Source organism: Oryctolagus cuniculus, chromosome 14 (assembly GCF_964237555.1).
Source record: "Oryctolagus cuniculus chromosome 14, mOryCun1.1, whole genome shotgun sequence".
Taxonomy (NCBI): domain Eukaryota; kingdom Metazoa; phylum Chordata; class Mammalia; order Lagomorpha; family Leporidae; genus Oryctolagus; species Oryctolagus cuniculus.
Window position 1 is genome coordinate 95,728,453 of NC_091445.1, and position 17,853 is coordinate 95,746,305.

General features: G+C 63.6%; 1 protein-coding gene across 1 annotated transcript; it reads right to left on the minus strand.

The window, feature by feature from the left end:
• Positions 1-12,122: 12,122 nt before the first annotated feature.
• Positions 12,123-17,282, minus strand: IRX1 (iroquois homeobox 1). The gene is made up of 4 exons (XM_051837024.2): positions 16,771-17,282; positions 13,051-14,086; positions 12,665-12,737; positions 12,123-12,454 (listed from the first exon to the last, which is right to left on the minus strand). The coding sequence occupies exons 1-4, from the start codon at positions 17,044-17,046 to the stop codon at positions 12,397-12,399; spliced, it is 1,443 nt and encodes a 480-aa protein (XP_051692984.1). The 5' UTR covers positions 17,047-17,282; the 3' UTR covers positions 12,123-12,396.
• Positions 17,283-17,853: the final 571 nt, after the last annotated feature.

Genomic DNA, 17,853 nt, shown 5'->3' on the forward strand with positions numbered 1-17,853 from the left:
GCCGGGGCCACAGCGGGGCCACAGCCGTGGGGGTGGATGCCCCATCCCGGTCTCGGCATCGTCCCGTCCAGGCTGGGCTGCGGGAGCCACGTCTTCCCTTCCAGCCCCCGAAAAGGCTGAGTAGCCACGGGCTCTTGCAGAGTTGCCCTCTCTGGCGTGGGAGAAGCCAGCGGCAGTTTTGGGGAGAGAGACAAAGACAGAGAAGAGAGACCCCAAACCAAAGGACGATGGTTCTGAAGCTGAGCCCACCTTGGCCTTCTCCTCTGCACAGTGGCCCCGAGGTGGCCAGGCACGTGGATGCCATCATCCACCACAGCTGCCGGAGCACAGGGGGCCGCTGAGGTGGTGCTGGCTTCCCAGGTCCTGGCCTGCGGACGGAGACACGCGGTAACCGAAGAACAAAGCTAGAACCTGAACGCCAGCACCAAAGCCCAGCAAGTCAGGACGTGACAGCCCCACAGGCCGCCGAGCTGAGGACCCCAGCGGTGAAAGCCTGCCCTGGAGCAGTTCCAGCCCCGTGGTGCAGGCAACTGTGACGGAAACACGCCCTCCACGACCCCACGGCAAACTCCCGCCAGCCCCGGGACGCCGTCCCAGGGCCTTCAGGAAGTCCCTGGTCTCTTCCATCGCGGGTAGCCTTAGTGCGCATCCAGAACCACATGGCTCCCGCCGCTCGATATGCGAGGGAACCCCACCACCTCCCGGGAGACGGCCTCCAGAGAGCAAGAGCAGGCAGCCCACCCATCCCCAACACACCCACACGCACACACGCACACCCACACACCGGTGTCATCCCACACACACACACACTGGTGTCATCCCAGACACACACACACGCACACATGCACACACATGCACACACACACCGGTGTCATCCCAGACACACACACACACACAGGTGTCATCCCAGACACACACACACGCACACATGCACACACATGCACACACACACCGGTGTCATCCCAGACACACACACACGCACACATGCACACACATGCACACACACACTGGTGTCATCCCAGACACACACACACGCACACATGCACACACATGCACACACACACTGGTGTCATCCCAGACACACACACACGCACACATGCACACACATGCACACACACACCGGTGTCATCCCAGACACACACACGCACACATGCACACACACACACACCGGTGTCATCCCCCCCCCACACACACTGGTGTCATCCCAGACATACACACACACACATGCACACACACGCACACATACACACTGGTGTCATCCCAGACACACACACACACAGAGGTGTCATCCCAGACACACACACACACACCGGTGTCATCCCAGACACACACAGGCACACGCACACATGCACACACATGCACACACACACCGGCGTCATCCCCCCCGCCCACACACACTGGTGTCATCCCAGACATACACACACACACACACACACACACACACACACTTACACATACACACTGGTGTCATCCCAGACACACACACACACACCGGTGTCATCCCAGACACACACACACGCACACACATGCACACATACACACAGGTGTCATCCCAGACACACACACGCACGCATACTGGTGTCATCCCAGACACACACACTGGTGTCATCCCAGACACACACACACACACACAGGTGTCATCCCAGACACACACACGCACGCATACTGGTGTCATCCCAGACACACACAGGTGTCATCCCAGACACACACACACACACACACACACACCGTTGTCATCCCAGACACACACACACACAGGTGTCATCCCAGACACACACACACACACAGGTGTCATCCCAGACACACACACGCACACACACACACTGGTGTCATCACACACACACACACACACACACTGGTGTCATCCCAGACACACACACATGCACACACATGCACACATACACACTGGTGTCATCACACACACACACAGGTGTCATCCCAGATACACACACACACACACTGGTGTCATCCCACACACACACACATGCGCACACATGCACACATGCACACACACGCACACACACACTGGTGTCATCACACACACACACACTGGTGTCATCCCCCCCCCACACACACACACACCGGTGTCATCCCAGACACACACACAGGTGTCATCCCAGACACACACACACACACACACACACTGGTGTCATCCCAGACACACACATACACACAGGTGTCATCCCAGACACACACACACACACACACACACACACACACTGGTGTCATCCCAGACACACACACACACATTGGTGTCATCCCAGACACACACACACACACACACAGGTGTCATCCCAGACACACACCCACACACAGAGGTGTCATCCCAGACATACACACACGCACACCCACATGCACACACATACAGGTGTCATCCCACACACACACACACACACACACACACACAGGTGTCTGCCTGTGTGATGCCAGCAACAGGTGCTGGTTCCAAAGGGAACCTTTTTCCTTCCACTTCCCACACATTTTCCAAGTGTGCTCTCACCTGGGCCACCAAGAGAGAGCATCAGGTGTGCGCGTGTGGACGCTGGGACCATCTGCAAATGCCATGTGCCGTCTCCAGTGCCGGGCGGTCTCCAGCTGGAAGACGCAGGCCACGTTGCTGGGGGCAAGGACCAGCAATGGCCATTCCTCCCTCCGTGTGTCTAACTCTGTGTGTCTCTGTGTGTGTGTCTCTGTCTCTCTCTCTCCATCTCTCTCTCTGTGTGTCTGTCTGTCTGTCTCTCTCTTGCTCACTCGTCCTTATTGATCACCTACACCTTACTTAGACTGGTACACACTGTGTGATCTAAAACGTTCGTCCCTGGGTGGGATTACAACCCTAGTGGCCCAATTTCACGGAGAAGCAAACCCGGGCAAGGGAGGCCTGAGCTCCCAGCCACACCCAGCTCTGTGCGTCGTCTTGGTCCACGCAGAGGCCTCGTGGTGGCCACACAAACATGGCAGCCGTGCTCTCTGGCCTCAGGGGAACAGCAGATCTGGAGAACGGGTAGATGGTAGCTGCCCCCCCCCCCCCGGAGCCTGCTTTATGCACAACCCGAACGTCTCAGACCACGGAAGTCGGCGCCTTCTGCCCATCAGCACGGAGCTGGAAGTGTCACCGCGGCCTGATCTGTTCAGGAAAAAAGGGCACAGCGGAGAGAAAGCCGGTGCTGCCGGAGAGGGGCCCTTCCCCGTCTCACAGAGGCGTGGGCTTTGCCGTGGACCAGGTGGGAGGGCAGGGTCCTGAGGCCACACGGGTCCCTCACGCACTGGGCACTTCTGACAGACGGGCTCCCATCACACAAAAACCCCACCATGCAGGATCCGCTGGTGCCCTGAAGACCGTGGACGGGCAGCCACCCCGGTCCTGCCTTGTCCGCCCCCGCAAGGGAGGGGTCCCAGGGACTCCTGACTACAAGGCTGATGGGCAGACGTGTCGAGGCTGCGAGCAGAGCCCCACCTGCATGTGTGTGTGTGTATGTGTGTGTGTGTTGTGGACACGCATGCAAAGGAAGACCTCTAAACTGGTTCCTTCAAGGCCGGGAGGGTGTTACCTCCCCGTGGTAGGAGCGGCTTTGGCCGTCGTGTGTGCCAAACCCCAGGCCCCGGCCCAGATCCTTTGTGGTGGAAGGCTAGGACGGAGACGGTGGACCCCATCCCCCCACTGAAGGCCCTGATGGCTGCTGGGCTCCCCTTCCAAGGCCGATGGAACTGACACGGGAGGTCCACTGGGTGAGGACGGTGCGCCCCAGGCCCTGCGAGGCCAGGGCGGGAGGCCGAGGGCTCGGGGTGCCCGCTGCCGGCTGCTGCCAGAAGTGCCGGGAGACGCCTCACGGGGATGCCAGCACAGCCCAGGCCGCGGGAAGGGGAGAGCTGGTGCCGGTGGTTGTGAACACGTGCACGGGACCCCGCCCCTGAAAATCCCGGAGGGGGGCCCAGCTGCCCCGCACTTGAACGCCTCAGTATCTCTGGAAATATTCGGGGTTCAAAGTCAGCCTTTTTGGGGAGATCAAAGCCTCGTGTTTCTGATCTACATACATGGAGCTTTGTGTGTGTGTGTGTCTGTGTGTGTGTGTGTGTTTAACGCTCAAAGAGGGTGGGGCCTTTCCTACTAAAGTTTACCCCCCCCCCGAAAAAAGCAAAAGCCTAAACTCTCCTTCCTAGAAACAGAAAGTCCGCAGAGAAGAGGGACTTCGGTTCCCGTGGGTGAGGCTGGTCTGAAATCCGGCTCAGAAATGGTCTTAAACGTGGGAGGTGGAGGGAGGAAGCCGAGGACGGCGATGGGGGTGGCGGCTCCTGCGGCCTCTCTGTCTGTGTTTCCCAGAGCTTTGTCTGCTTTGTCCTCGCTGTACCTGGAGAAGCCACGAGCCCTTGGCCGGCCTCACCGCCAGCACCGCCTTGGGTGGGAAGCCTTTATTTCCAGGGCTTGGCTCTTCAGTCCCAGGCGATTCTGTGACCCCCGTGACCAGAGCCCCCTCCCACAGAGTGGACGCCCCACCCAGCGCCCTCAGCTTACTGCCCAGTGGGAGACTCATTGGCAGACCCACTTAGCTCAGCCTTGGACAGCTTGGGAATTGGCACGCGCATGAGCAGGGGATGTGCACAAACGTGGCTTTAGCAGAGGCGTGGACAATCAGCACACATGTTGGGGAGATCCCCGGCCCAGCGCCCCTCGCCTGCCATCCGCAGCCAGGCGGCGGGCACCGTTTTCTCGTGCCCTGTTGCACGGTTGGGAGCCGACCAGCAGCCTTGCTGGCCGTGGCTGTGCTGGGCGACCCTCGAGCACCCTGTCCAGACGGGGTTGCACAGCCATGGCTGTGTCTGCAGCAACGGGCGTGGCCCCCGGGGAGCCGGCCGTGGGTGTGGGGCCTGTGTGGAGCTAGCCCCCGACACTGTCCTCTTGCTGGCCTGCACACCTCACTCCCGCCATCAAAGATGAATCTGTGTGGTTCTGTGATGCTTGGGCCCGGAGTTAACGGAGCCTTTCGGGGCTGCCTCCTAACAGGAAGCTGCGGAAGGCAGCAGCTGTGCCCATGGGGTCTGCGCCATCAGCTCCGGAGCCACCCCGGTCACAGCGCAGGTTCCTGGCCACGGCAATCAGAGGGGCTCTCTGGGAGACACGCGTTTTCATAAGCTTCCCTCAGGGTCCTCCTGCCCTCTGCTCCCCACAGTGAGGGAGTGAGCCATACCTGGCAAACAGGGCAAGGGGCGGACCGGGCACCCTGAAGGGAACCCCAGGTCTAGGTCTCTCTCCCTCTCTCTGCGCACACACACATACACACACACGCACGCACACATGCACACAGTCAGGCAGCTCCTCTTGAACCCTCTCCCCCAGGCTCCCCGAGTGAGCCGGGGGCACGGAGCCCACCAGGACGAGGACGTGGCCGTGCAGCGGGGCCTGGCAAGTGGGGAGTACTGAGAGCAAGCACTCCTCCCCGGCGGGTCCGTCTCGGGTCCCGTCTCCACCACACGACAGCCCGGGTCGGCTCCCGCTTCTCATTATTCTCGGTGCCTTTGGAAACGCCCTCGCCCCTCCCCGGAGACTGAGTTAGCGCAATGCACCCTTTCGTATCCTCAATCTATTTATGCTCCTAAGCAACCCCGTAGGCTTCGCTCTCGTTATTGTCACATTCATCATCGTTCTTTCCTTCACACATAAAGTGCCGTCTGCTGAGTTATCCGAGGTTGAATTTGCAAGCTTCGTCCATATCCCCAGCTGACTGGCTCCAGGGGAGACGCTGCATGGGGAGCCCCACAGCTGGGCCAGATCCCGTGTGGGTGCTCCAGGCAGAGTTGCCGGCCCTGAGAACCTATCGTGGGAGTGACCGCTTCCAGCTCAGGCACAGAGAGTCTAAACAGACCCGGGAGTGCTTCACACGGAGGCTGATTTGTGTCTTAGCCTGAGGAGCAATTTAGTGTGTGCTCAGGTCCATGTGGCTTAGTAACCCATGAAACATGCACACGCACACATACACACACACTCATGCACACACATGCACACACACGGACGACTGACCACCCACAAGGTCCGCCAGCCAGTGTCAGCCTGTGCCCCCTCGGGGCCTGCAGGGGCCGTGGGGACGGGCTCGGTCACCCCAGAGGGTGAGCCGCTTCTGAGAGGATCAATGATCGAGGATGCAACCGAAAACCAAGCCATGTGCACCTCGTGCACTTCACCTTCGGGGCAAGAAACAAACGCGTGCACAGCCAAGCCCATCCGTCCAAGCGCGTGGAAGCGGGAGGCAGGCGGGATCGGGGCCTTTGGCGCATCTTCCTGAGAGCCCACGCGTCCCATGATGACACCGAATCCGTGCGGGTGCTAATATGTTTGCAATGCCGGTTTTCATTTTATTTCTTCACAACTCACCGCAGGACAGCAGAGTCAAAAACACACCACTCCGATCCGTAGGACACGTCTGCGGTGAATCCACACAGAGGCAATTAATTTCCTGGTGGTATTTTTACACCGGGGGCCGAATGCAGCGCCCCATTATATAAACAAAAAACTCCAGACAGCGCCTGCTGCCTGATAGAAGATAAATCAGATCGCACGGCGCGGTTGGCCCAGGACCGCTACGGGCTATGCCTTGTAATGAGGCGTCCCAACACTAATTATGAAGCTTATTAAAGAGAATTGTCGAACTTGTACCGGAGCGCAGGCTGTAATCCCGTGCACCGGGGCGGGTCTCGGGAACACGCAGCCCGGCGTCTCCTTGCCCGGCGGAGAGGAGTGTGCGGCCGGCAGAGCCGGAGTGCGGATCAAATCCCAGGAACAATATTATTGTGTCTGGCAAATTGGGGAGGCTAGCTGTGACGGAGGGGCAGGTGAGAGCCCCAGCAACGTGGGGGAATAGTCCACACATCAGCGGCTCCCGGCTTGCCAGCGGCTGCCAGCGGCTGCCAGCCAAAGGTCCAGGAATCTGTCGGGGGCAAGCGTCTCCGGCACCGTGTTTTATTATGCGACTTATTCTGACTCTTCTGGAAGGTGGCAAAGGCACTACTTCAATGTACTCTTGCAGGAGGGTAGGGGAAGAAAAGATTAATAAAGATGTTAGGAAGCTGAACTGCTGTGAGATTTGTTTAATTATTCCCCGCAGGACTGCCCCGGCAATCTGCTGACATTTAGCCTTGACCTTGGAAATCCTCAGTAAATATTAATATATCAACTCAAACAGGGGCCGTTGTTTTATTGGTTCACGGAGCTCGGAGAGATTCGCCACAGCGGTGAAAAATACTGTGCAGAACGGAGGGAGCCGGCGGCTTTGATTTCTCCTGCTGCTGCTCACATGGGCTCGGAGCATCCACAGACGGGGCAATGGCGCTGCTTTGCCACAGCTGTGCAGCGACACTTCAGATGCCTCCGCTTCTCTTTGTACAGCCTGCTGGAAGCATCCCAAAACCACAGTGGCAAGAGATTAGAAGGCAGGCGGAGGGGAGACCGGGAGAGAGCAGAAATCACACTTTATTATCTGCAAGAGTGGAGATTTTAATAACACGGAAAGCCCGCCCCCCAATCTGATGGGCTTGGTGGGAGCGGCGGTCCCAGGCTGAGCCTCACAACACACCGGCCGGCTCCTCCGGTGCCGCCCCCACTGCCCGTGGTGGTGGCCAGGTGCCCACAGTCCCGCCTGCCTCTCGGCCCGTTTTGGTTGAGAGTTTGCAAAAGGAGAAGAGCAAAGCACAACAAAACACGATGCTTGCTGTTTGCTGTTGTGTCTGCGCATGGCTGTGGTTCAGTATTTAAAGGGATTGCTGCATTTATTGATTCGTTCATTCATTTATGGTACCTGGGATTTAGGTGTCTGTTATCGGCTTACCCACTCATGAATATTCTGAAATTCTCAGTGGCCGTCCTTGGGTGCAAGCGAGAGAGCTGCTGGGGCCACATTTGGTTTTCAGATGTCGTGCACTGCAGAGTTAATGCGTGATTAATTTTATTCATAAAAATGTTAATCACTTCATTGTGAGATCTTCTTAGCATTCCGTGCAGCAAGCACCTTTTTAATTTCTCTTGCCCACCACCTCGCAGATGTATTTAATATTTCCCCACGTTACCCAGCTATCCGAGGCGCTGGCAATTAAGCATACGTTTAAATTTCAGTAACAAGGGAAGCTGTGGCAGCCACAACCGAGTGCAAAGGGCGGACCCGGGACAGGCACCTCGGAGAGCAGCTTCCACGGAGCCCCCGGCCCACAGATGGCAGACAGGCGGGGCGCCCCAGCCGGCTTCTGCCCTACTAGAGGACGGTCTCCATACAGAATCCGAACCTAAACTTACAGCCCATGGGTTTGGAAGCTTTAACCCACAATGTGCCCAGAGCTCAGGTCCCTCCGAACGGCACGTCCCTGGGCTGGGGAAGAGGAGGGGGAGCACGTCGCCCCGTCAGGCGCCACCGCCGCCCGGCTGCAGCCTGGCCAGGGTCCCCGCGCCCAGACGCTGGGTTGGAGAGGCTGCGCAAGTGGATTAGGGGATCAGAGACAGCCGGTGCATCCGCAGAAGCCTAACAGAGCCGCGCAGGGAGGGCTGCCCCTTGCTCCCGTGCCGCCCCCGCTCTGTCGGGAGAAGCCTGGCCCTGTTCTTCCCGCTGGGCGCACCTGGGCCCGGCGGCAGGGCGGGGTACAGCCGCCCCCAGGGGCACATCCTGTGCTCCTGCAAGGTTAGGATCCGGCCGGGAGCCGCTGGCGCGCCCCGGGCTTCCGCGACGGGGGGCGTGGCCGGAGAGGTCACCCAGGCGGGGGCTCGCCCGCCCCGGGGTTCAGGGCCCCCTGCTCTGGCTCTCCACTCAGGACAACTCCAAGAGGACTGCGGGGAGCTTCAGGCACTTGGCCCTTGCGCGCTCCTTCCCCCACTGAAAACAAATGAGCAAACATTTTACAAGTGCGCTGCCATAAAGACGAACCTTTGACCTTGAAGTTACCCCTTTTATTTGAAAATTAAAGCACGTGCGTGAGCCCCCAGAGGTCTCAGGGCCAAACCCGCCCCGCCCGGCCGGGCCCACGGCCTCTCCACTGGCAGCCGGCATCATCGCGCAGAGAGGGGCCTGTGCGCAGCTGCAGCCGCCGCCGCCGCCGCCGGTCGCGGGGTCCGAAGGCAGCCAGCAGTCCCCATGGGGTGACCTTTGCCTGTCCTGCGCCAGGAGATCTGCAGGACAGCCCCCTCCACATGGCAGCTCAGCAGGTGCTGAGTTTTTGTGGGTGCGCCCCAGCTGTTACAGCTGAGGCAGTGTCCCGGGTGGGTGCAGTAGCTCCCTCCAGTATCTGGGTACAACTCAAACCCCCCACACTGACTTAGGGGGCCCCTAAAGTGCATGAGCTTTGCCGCCACCCCCAGAGTGTGGACTCCTGGTCCCCAGCCTGGGTGCGCACCCCAGGCCTCCTCCCTCTCTGGTGGGACTCTCACCAGGAACCATGTCCTCCTTTGGGGCTGAGAAGACAGACAGGGCCCCAGGTGCCCCACAGCGCCCCTGCTCCCACCCTCGGAGACCCCAGAGCCCCACTGACACAGGGCAGTCTCTGGGCAGGCAGCAGCCAGAGACAGCCTTGCCTGGCGGTGGGGGTGGGATCCCTGGGCTCCCTGCTCTCTGGGAAGCCAGGCTCCCAGGGCTCTCTGCCTCCTCCCTTCCTCTGCCACTCCCAACTCTCAGTCCCTGCTGGCAAACTGGGCCCTGTAGCTTGGGGGGGGCACTTCCAGGGCTTCAATCTCCGCACACTGGTGTCCATCAACCCCCTCCTCCGCCCCCTGCCAGGCTGGCATCGCCAGGGATGGAGGGACCGGGCTGGGCTGGAGCTCTCCCCGGGTCTGCCTGGCCCTGCTCTCTGGCACAGCCAGTCCCCAAGGACGCGGGGAACTGTACAGGGCATGATTCATCGGGTGGCGCGCCCCTCGGAGCCAAGCCGACTCTTCCATTAATCAGTGTCAGGCCACTAAAACCGAGAGATGAATATGAATCCCACATATTGCCGAGGAGACAAATGTGCTTCGGGCACGGGGATTTCTGGGACGCCAGCAGGTCAACCATGGGGGCGGGGCCTGTGCCACTCCCCAGGTGTTCAGGCCCCGGGGCTGGGGGCATGCTGGGGGGATGCTGGGGGCGTCCCTTCCGCAGGAGCTGAGAGCAGAGCTGCCCCGAGCTGCAGCTGCACACCCCCCAAAAAAGGCCCCGCAGAGCAGAAATCCTGGGTGGGGGGCACGTGGAGGAAGGGCCCTGCACCTTCCTCCTTTCTGGGCACAGGATCACAGGTTGCCCTGCCCTGCCCCCACGGGGCCTGGGGTGCGTCCCCCAGGCACTGCCCAGGCCGGGTCTGGAAGCAAAGGAGGCTTCCACGTGGCCTGTGTCCACCCGGGAGGACTCAGGAGGGGACGAGTAGGGCACGTGGGTTGCCTTCCGCGCCCCCATGCACACCGAGGTGACCGTGGTGGCCAGGGAAGAGGGCAGCAAGCAGCCAGCAAAAGACAAAAATGCTCAATGCTGCATCAGCAATCTCCGTGTGGCTTGGCGCTGGAGAAAAGCTCAGGAGGTTCACAAGCCTCTGGGGCTGCAGGCGGGCACCTCGGCGCCCCCACTCGACCCCCAAAGGGAGGAAGAGCAGGGTGCCCTGCAGAGCACAGGCTCGCGTGGGCCATAGAGGAGCTGAGCCTGGTGGGGCAGAGAGCTCTGGGGGCAGGGAATCCCGTGGCGGTCACCCGCAGCTCAGAGCAGACGGGCGCCTGGTGCTCTGTCCCAGAGCAGACCGCAGGCCAGGAAGAGGCTGGGCACGGATCCGGGGCCGAGGACGCCGACCCACTGGGCCTAGTGGTCACGGAGAGTTCTGAGGCCCAGCGGACCATGAAACCCTGGGCTGCGAGGATCCGCGAAGGGTCAGCGCGGGCGACGGGCGAGGACAAGGAGGACCCCCGGCGTGCAGCTCCTCCCACAAACACAAAGCGTGGGTGACCCGCTGAACACGGGGCCCACGGGGCCCCAAATCCCTGCACCCCGCGATTCGCGCCACGCCCCAGGAGCGCCGGTCAGGGCCCCGTTCCGCCTTCGGACCATAGAGGGCGCCTTGAGCACGTCCATGCGGCCCGCGACGCTGCACCTTGGCCGGGGCCGCCAGGCCGCTCCGCTCTTCGGACTGCTCACGGCTCCTCGCCCACCGCGCCCACGCGTGCGCCGGCTTCGGGGCCCCGCGAGAGCGCGGGTGCGGGAAACGCCGGAGAGGATAGTACCCACGGGGCGGGGCCGCGGCCCTAAGCGCCAGCAGCGTCTCCCGGCTACCCCAGGAGCGCCGGCACGGAGCCTGCGCCGACTCTGCCGGCCGCACAACCGGTGGCCAGGGCATCCCGGAAGCGCGAGGGCCTGAAAGGTGGTGGCCGTCCCTCCACACGTCGGGGCCTGGCCTTCTCCCTGCTGAGCCGCGGCAGCGCGGGCAGATTCGGAGGCGTCGGCTTCCCTGGTTTCCAGGAACTGGGTGGTGGTCCCGCGCCCCCGAGGGCCCCGCGCCGGCTCCGGCTGCCCGCGCGCCCGCGCCCAGACGTTCCGCCCATCGGCCGCGGGTGTCCACGCTCTCGGGGCCCCGAGCCCCCGTGGCGTCCGAGGCGGGCTCCGCCAGGCAGGTCCCGCTCTCTGCCCTCGCTCCCGCTCCCCAGGACGCAGTCAGTGGCGCCAGGGTTGAGAAGAGCCCTCGCCACGGGGAGTCCAAGCCCCTTTCCCGCGTCCCCACCCCTGCGCGCGCGTCGGAGCTCCAGAGCCTTCCCTCGTCTGCGTGTTCGAGGAACCCCCGAAATGAAACACGCGCGCACGCGCCGCTCTCCAAACTCTGCCAGGGGCGAGCCACCAACGCGACCTCCTCCACCAGCAATGAGGAGTCCTCCCTGGGGCCAGCGATCAGGCCCCCTTCCACTTTTTTCCTTTCGTTTTTGCGAAAAAATAAATAAAACTCCCCAAAGCGGAACTGGTGCCTGTCCTGGGGGAGGAGTGCTCCGGTGCGCTCGTCCTCGCCTGCTTTAGCGGCAACAGGAGCGAATCCTACACCCGCCGCAAGCCCCCAGACCCGCGCCCGCGCCAGCCTGGCAGCCCCTCCCTGCGGAGCCCGCCCCACGCCCTCCCGCCCCCTCAAGCACCGCATCAGGGAGCCGCGCATCGTTTCATTCAGTTTATTAGACAAAAATATATGATTTAGACAAGTTCGCTGACGCGTTATTTACAATCTGAAATCACTCTATATACAGAAAGAAAAAAAAAAAGACACAAGACGTGGGGGCCTTTCCCGGATCGGATCCCCGGCCGCGGGCGAGGGTCGTCGACGTGGCGGGCAGAGCCGGCCTCCACTCCGCTCCGAAGTATTAGAGTTCCTCCCCGTCCCCTCCCTCCCCATCACCCCCCTCCCCCCGCGAAAGGAAAAGACGACCCTCGGTCAGGCGGACGGGAGGGCTGCGAGGACGCGCGGGGTTCCCTCCTGCGGGACCAGCGAGCTGCGGGGAGACAGCCAGACACGAGCAGGGTCAGTGCGCGGGCGCCGCGCCGCCGCTCCCGCCCAGGAGCCCCGGCTCCGGAGAATCCCGGCTCGGCTCCGACAGCCCCTGCCCGCGGCCGGCCGGCGGCCCTACCCCCACCGCCGCCCAGCCCGCTCCGCCCCCGCCCGCGCGGTCCCCACCTCCGCCCCCGCCCCGGGCCGCACTCACTTGTCCCGCACGGGCTGGAAGGGCGACTTTAACTGCTGCGCCGGGGAGTCCGGCCTGGGGACGAGGTCTCTCTCTGCGAAGGAGTGGTAGAGACAGGGTTAGGACAGTGGAGAGGGCAGGCTCTCGGTGCTCCGGCTTCCCTGTCCGTTCCCGACCGCCACAGCCGCCTGCGGGCGGGCGGAAAGGCTCGCTCCTCCTCCCCCACGACCCCGGAGCAGGCCCGTGCGTAACGCACAGCTTTTAGGGACAGCCCTAAGGCCTCGGTCTCGCTCTCTGAATTAAAGCTGAGTCGGCAGCCAGGGCCCTTCGCTCTCTGACCGGGCGCTCCGCCCTCCACCCCCATCCCTGTCTCCAGATTCCTCGCTGGGGTCCCGGTGGCGCAGTACCTGGAAGTGCGGGGCTGCTGCGGGCCGAGGCCTTTTCGCCGTGCAGCGCTCCCGTGGTAATGGCGACCGGAGGCTGCGGCGGTGGTGGCGCGGGCAGGTGCGGACCGTGGGGCGCGGCGTGGGGCGTGCCGACGCCCAGGAAGGAACGCATGTTGAGCAAGGAGCCCTGCGCGAGGAACGCGCCGTTGGTCCAGTTGGAGAACTTGCCGATGTGGCAAGTGTACAGTCCGTGGCTGGGCAGGAAGGCGGGGTGTTGCAGCGGCGTGCCGGTGGGAGGCCCGTGCGCCCCGGGGTGGCTGGCGGGCGGCGGCGGCGAGGCCTTGGGCGCGCCGTCGGGGCTCGTGGCTGTCTCTGCCAGCGACCAGATCTTGGGCTTGTTGTGCTGCGCGCCGGGCAGGCCTCCCGCCCCGGCGCCGGGGCTCAGCAGGCGCGTGCTGCCCGGCTCTGGGGCCTCCTTGGCCAGGCCCAGAGGCGAGTCTTGGGGCTTGAGTGTGTCGGCGGCTGCCAGTGGCGATCCCTGGTCCCGGGCGAGAGCCGGGGGAGCGGCGGGCGCGCGCGGCGCCTCTGTCTTGTCCTCCTCGTCCTCGTTGCTCTGGTCGCCGTCCTGCTCGCCGATGGTGTCGATGTCGATGCTCTCCAAATCGATCTCCTCGTCGTCCTCGGCCTTCTCGGGGTCGCCCTCGGTGTCGCTGCCGAAGAGGGCGCCGTCTTCCTGGTCCTTGCTGCGCGAGCCCCAAGTCACCTTGTTCTCCTTCTTGAGCCGCCGGCGCGCGTTGGCGAACCAGGTGGAGACCTGCGTGAGGGTCATCTTGGTGATGATGGCCAGCATGATCTTCTCGCCCTTGGTGGGGTAGGGGTTCTTGCGGTGCTCGTTGAGCCAGGCCTTGAGCGTGCTGGTGCTCTCCCGCGTGGCGTTCTTGGGCCGCCCGGGGTCCCCGTACTGGAACTGGCCGTAGGGGTAATAGGCCGGCGCCGTGTGCGCTGCGAAGGTGGCTGGGTGCACCCCCGGGTTGTCCTTGAGCTCATACTGCGAGCCCTGAGTCCACGCCACAGAACAGGACAGGAGAGAGAGCAGGGAGGAGGAAGAGAGAGAGAGAGAGGGAGTGAGACGGGCCCTAGGCTCGGGGAGGCTGCTCCTGGCGGCTCCCGGACCTCCCGGCCGCCCCAGGCACCGGGCACCGCGGCCTTGCACCGGGGCCACCCTGATCCACTCTTGGGGAGGACAGACCAGGCTTTTCCACTGACCCCAGAGGTGGTTTTGGGGTCTTAAAAACAAAAACAAAACAAAACAAAACAAAAACAAAAAAACCTGTGGAGAACCGGCTCTTGGGCAGAGCTGAGCCCAGCGCCGGCACTCCAGACGGTCCTCGCCCCCCTGGGTCCCCGCCACCGACAGCTCGCGAAGCCCGGATTTCCAAGTTTATCTGACACTAGCCAGAGGGAAACCTTTTAACTGTGCTGATAAAACAGTTTCCCCACACCCCAGGAGCCAGCGCTCAAGCCCCCTCCCCTCAACCCTGAGGGGGTCAATCAAAATAAACCGTCGGCCGTCTCTGCGGCCCAGTCCACCCGCGACGCAAAGCGAAAGCGCGCGCCTTCGACCGCGGGACCGCGTCTGCGTGTCCAGCTTCGCCCGCACCCGCGCGTGGACAGCACCGGTGGCTGCCTCCGGATGGTAATCTAGGCCCCGGCAGACAGAAGCAACAAAACCCGCCTGTTTCCTTAAATACAAAAGGCAGGGCTCACCGGGTTGAAATTTTAACGCGGGGCCCCCGGCGCCCCGCAGCGAGCAGGGGACTGGGCGCTCGAGGGCCTCTCCGCGGCGAGTTTATCGCCCAAGTTTGACTTTGATCTGGGGCAGCAAACGCAAAGTGTTTGCAGCCATTCAGCGGGGCTGATTTATCTACAATCAATACTCTTTTTATCATCAGTAGTAAAACACAGCGAGTCAAATTATCCCATCAGGTTTTTTGGTAAATAACATTTTATCTTTCTAACAACCTCATTAGGCCTCATTATTACCATAAATTGCCCAGACAGACGCTCCCTCACAATTTAATCTTTTGACTCCCAAATACGCAGTCCTACGGGCTCGGCGGAAGCCAGCGCTCAGAACCCGGGTTCGGGTTTCAGCTCAGGTTGCAGGAGCCCGCGGGAGACCAGCAGGAAGGGTTTTTACCTATCCTCCCCCGCGTTTAAAATCAAAACAAAACAAAAGCGAAGCCTCGCCCTTCGTCCCCTCTCCACAAAGGCAGAGGGCCTCGCCGAGGGGCTCCCCCGCGCGCGCGCTCTCACACACACACACACACACACGCGGGGTGCCCAAATGGCACACGCCTGTATACAGAATTTTCGTATTAAAAAAATAAATAAAAATAAAGAGCACCCCGCGCGTGGGGGCAGCGAGACTCAGGACGCTGCAAAGTTGCGCGGGAGCGCGTGACCTCGCTCACGAGTCTGATAACGGCTTCGGTGGCCGGGCTTCGCTTTCCGCCCGCCCCGTGTGGCACGCAGTGGGAGCGCTGGCGACCCTCCTGGTCGCGACTGCGAAGGAGACATTTCGGCCTTGTCTCCGCTGGGAGTTCTCTCTGAAAGGACACCTTGTAAATCGCTCAGCGCTTCGCCGGCATCCCCGCCGCCGGGACAAAACGAGGCCCGGATCCGCAAGGCGGAGCGCGCGCTGGGCGGCAGCTGGGGCCGGTCCCGGAGAAACAGGCTCGCTCTCAGAACTACGAGAAAAGTTACGGGGAAGCCGGCACGCCGCCCCAGCCGGGCTCACGGGCGCGCGTGCTGTGCCCGCCTCTCCTTCGGCGGCGTGGGGACTCTGCGGGATGCCGCGCGCAGTCACGCATGAGGGGGCCGCCTCGCCGCCCCCATTCCCCGGCGTTCCGGAGCCGATGCAGCCCCGATCCTGCAACCGGACCCCCGATCCTGCGGACCCACGGCCCGGCCCGAGCCTCCGCCGAGAATCAGTCCCGCGGCAGAGGGCCGCGGATCTCCAATCGCGGACCCAGTCTTCAAGCCTCCATTACGCAACGCGGGAAGAAAAGTGCGCGTTGCTTTGGGTGCAAATGAAATGAAAACTTTGGCAACTTGCACAAGTAAAAGCAAACGCCGTTTATTTAATCTTTCGTTCAATCGCAAATCCACACGCGCGCCACTAAGGGACTCCTAGGTTCCGTCCCGTCTCCATTGTTAGGCCCGTTCCGCGGGGCTCCGTTAGGCTTTTGGGGGCTCCCTCGGGCAACGCGGCCTCAACCACCTCGGCCCCGCCAAAGCCGGACACCATTGGGCCTTCCCGACCCAGCGCAAAAGCTGCAGAGGCCCCGCGGGCCCGCGCGGGACGTGCAGCGGACTGGGCCCAGCCGCTGGAACCCCGGGGCCTGGTTGGCGCCCAGGTTGCGCGGGGTGCGTGCACCCCGACCCGCAGCGCGCTCCCAGTGTCCCGGGCCTACTGCTGCGACCTCTCCCCACTCCGGCCGCGACCCTCTTCCAGGCTCGGGCCTTCCCCTACCCGGGCTGCGCCAGCACGGCCATCAACGGCGGGGCCTCCTCCGCCCTCCTGCGCCTGCAGGCGGGCCCTCGCCCGGGCCGCGTCCTCCGGATCTCGCCTTCCCGCGCGCCCCGCGGCCCTTGCCGTCCCCCCGCCCCCCGCGTGCCCCAGGAGCCGGGTACCGAGCGGAGCTGGGAGAAGGGCGTGGGGGAGGCCGGGACACTCACCATCTGCGAGAAGAGGCTCAAGTCGGCGGCGTAGGGCAGGAAGGCGCTGTAGTTGGGTGCGCCCGCGTAGGGTCCGGCCGCCGCGTACATGCCCAGCACCGAGGTGACGGCGGCCGCGCCCGCGCCCGCGCCCAGCTCCGCCGCCCCCGGCCGGCCCGACGAGGCGGCGGCCGCGGCGGCGGCGGCTGCAGCCAGCACCCCCGGGCGCTCGCCGCCGTAGGCGCCGGGCCCCGCGGCGCTCAGGTACTGCGGGTAGCCCAGCTGCGGGAAGGACATGTCCGCGGACTCGGCGGCGGGCAGCCACGCGGGGGGCGGGGGGCTTGGCGGGGACGCGGCGCGGCGGGGAGCGAGCGGCGAGCCGGGCGCGCTCGGGCCGGCCCGGAGGCGGGGGGCCGGTCGCTGCTCCTCGGCCCGGGGCTCGCTGGCGCCCGGCTCCCGGCTGCTCCCGGATCCGCGATCGCGCGCCGACTGCGGCGGCCGCCCTCCGCTCGGCGGCGGGGCTATCAGACACAATTTGAAGTTGATGCTTTGATTGGCATCCCCTTGAGCACAGGCCCCGCCCCTGGCTCGCCTCCCGCCCGCCCTCGCCGGCCGCGCCAGCCCCTCCCGGCGAGCACGTGGTGCCCCGCGCCGGCCGGGCCACCTCCTCCCGTGGCGGGCGGGCGCGCGCTGCCGGGCGGCGGGTGCGGGCGTCTTCCCGCCCGGTCCCCGCAGCCGCGTGACAGCCGTCGGCCCGGGCTCCCGGCCGGCCCGCACCCGGGTTGCGGTGGAGCAGCCGGGCTGTGTCTCCTTTTACGCAGCACCGCCGTGAGCCTGAGCTACGGTTGGGCCGGCGGCCGGGGCTCGGCTGACAGCCGGAGCTGGGCGGCCTCTCTGAGCCTTGCACGTCCTCGGCGGAAGCGGCGCCCACCGCCCACGGGGGCCGCGGATCGCCCGGCGGGCCCTCACACCCCCCACCCCGGCCGCCCTTGGGGTGCGCGCGGCGGATGAGCCCCGCGCGCTCTCGGAGTTGTGCAAACTTTGCGGAAGGGCGGCCTTGGCCGAGAAGACGCCGGCGCGGGGAGCAGAGCGGCGGCCGGCGGG

Coding starts and splice junctions, on each gene's coding strand:
- IRX1 (XM_051837024.2), bottom strand. CDS start 17,046: ATGTCCTTCCCGCAGCTGGGCTACCCGCAGTACCTGAGCGCCGCGGGG. Junction 14,087..16,770: donor TGAGCCTCTTCTCGCAGATG/GTGAGTGTCCCG, acceptor GCGTGGACTCAG/GGCTCGCAGTATGAGCTCAA. Junction 12,738..13,050: donor CAGCAGCCCCGCACTTCCAG/GTACTGCGCCAC, acceptor ACTCCTTCGCAG/AGAGAGACCTCGTCCCCAGG.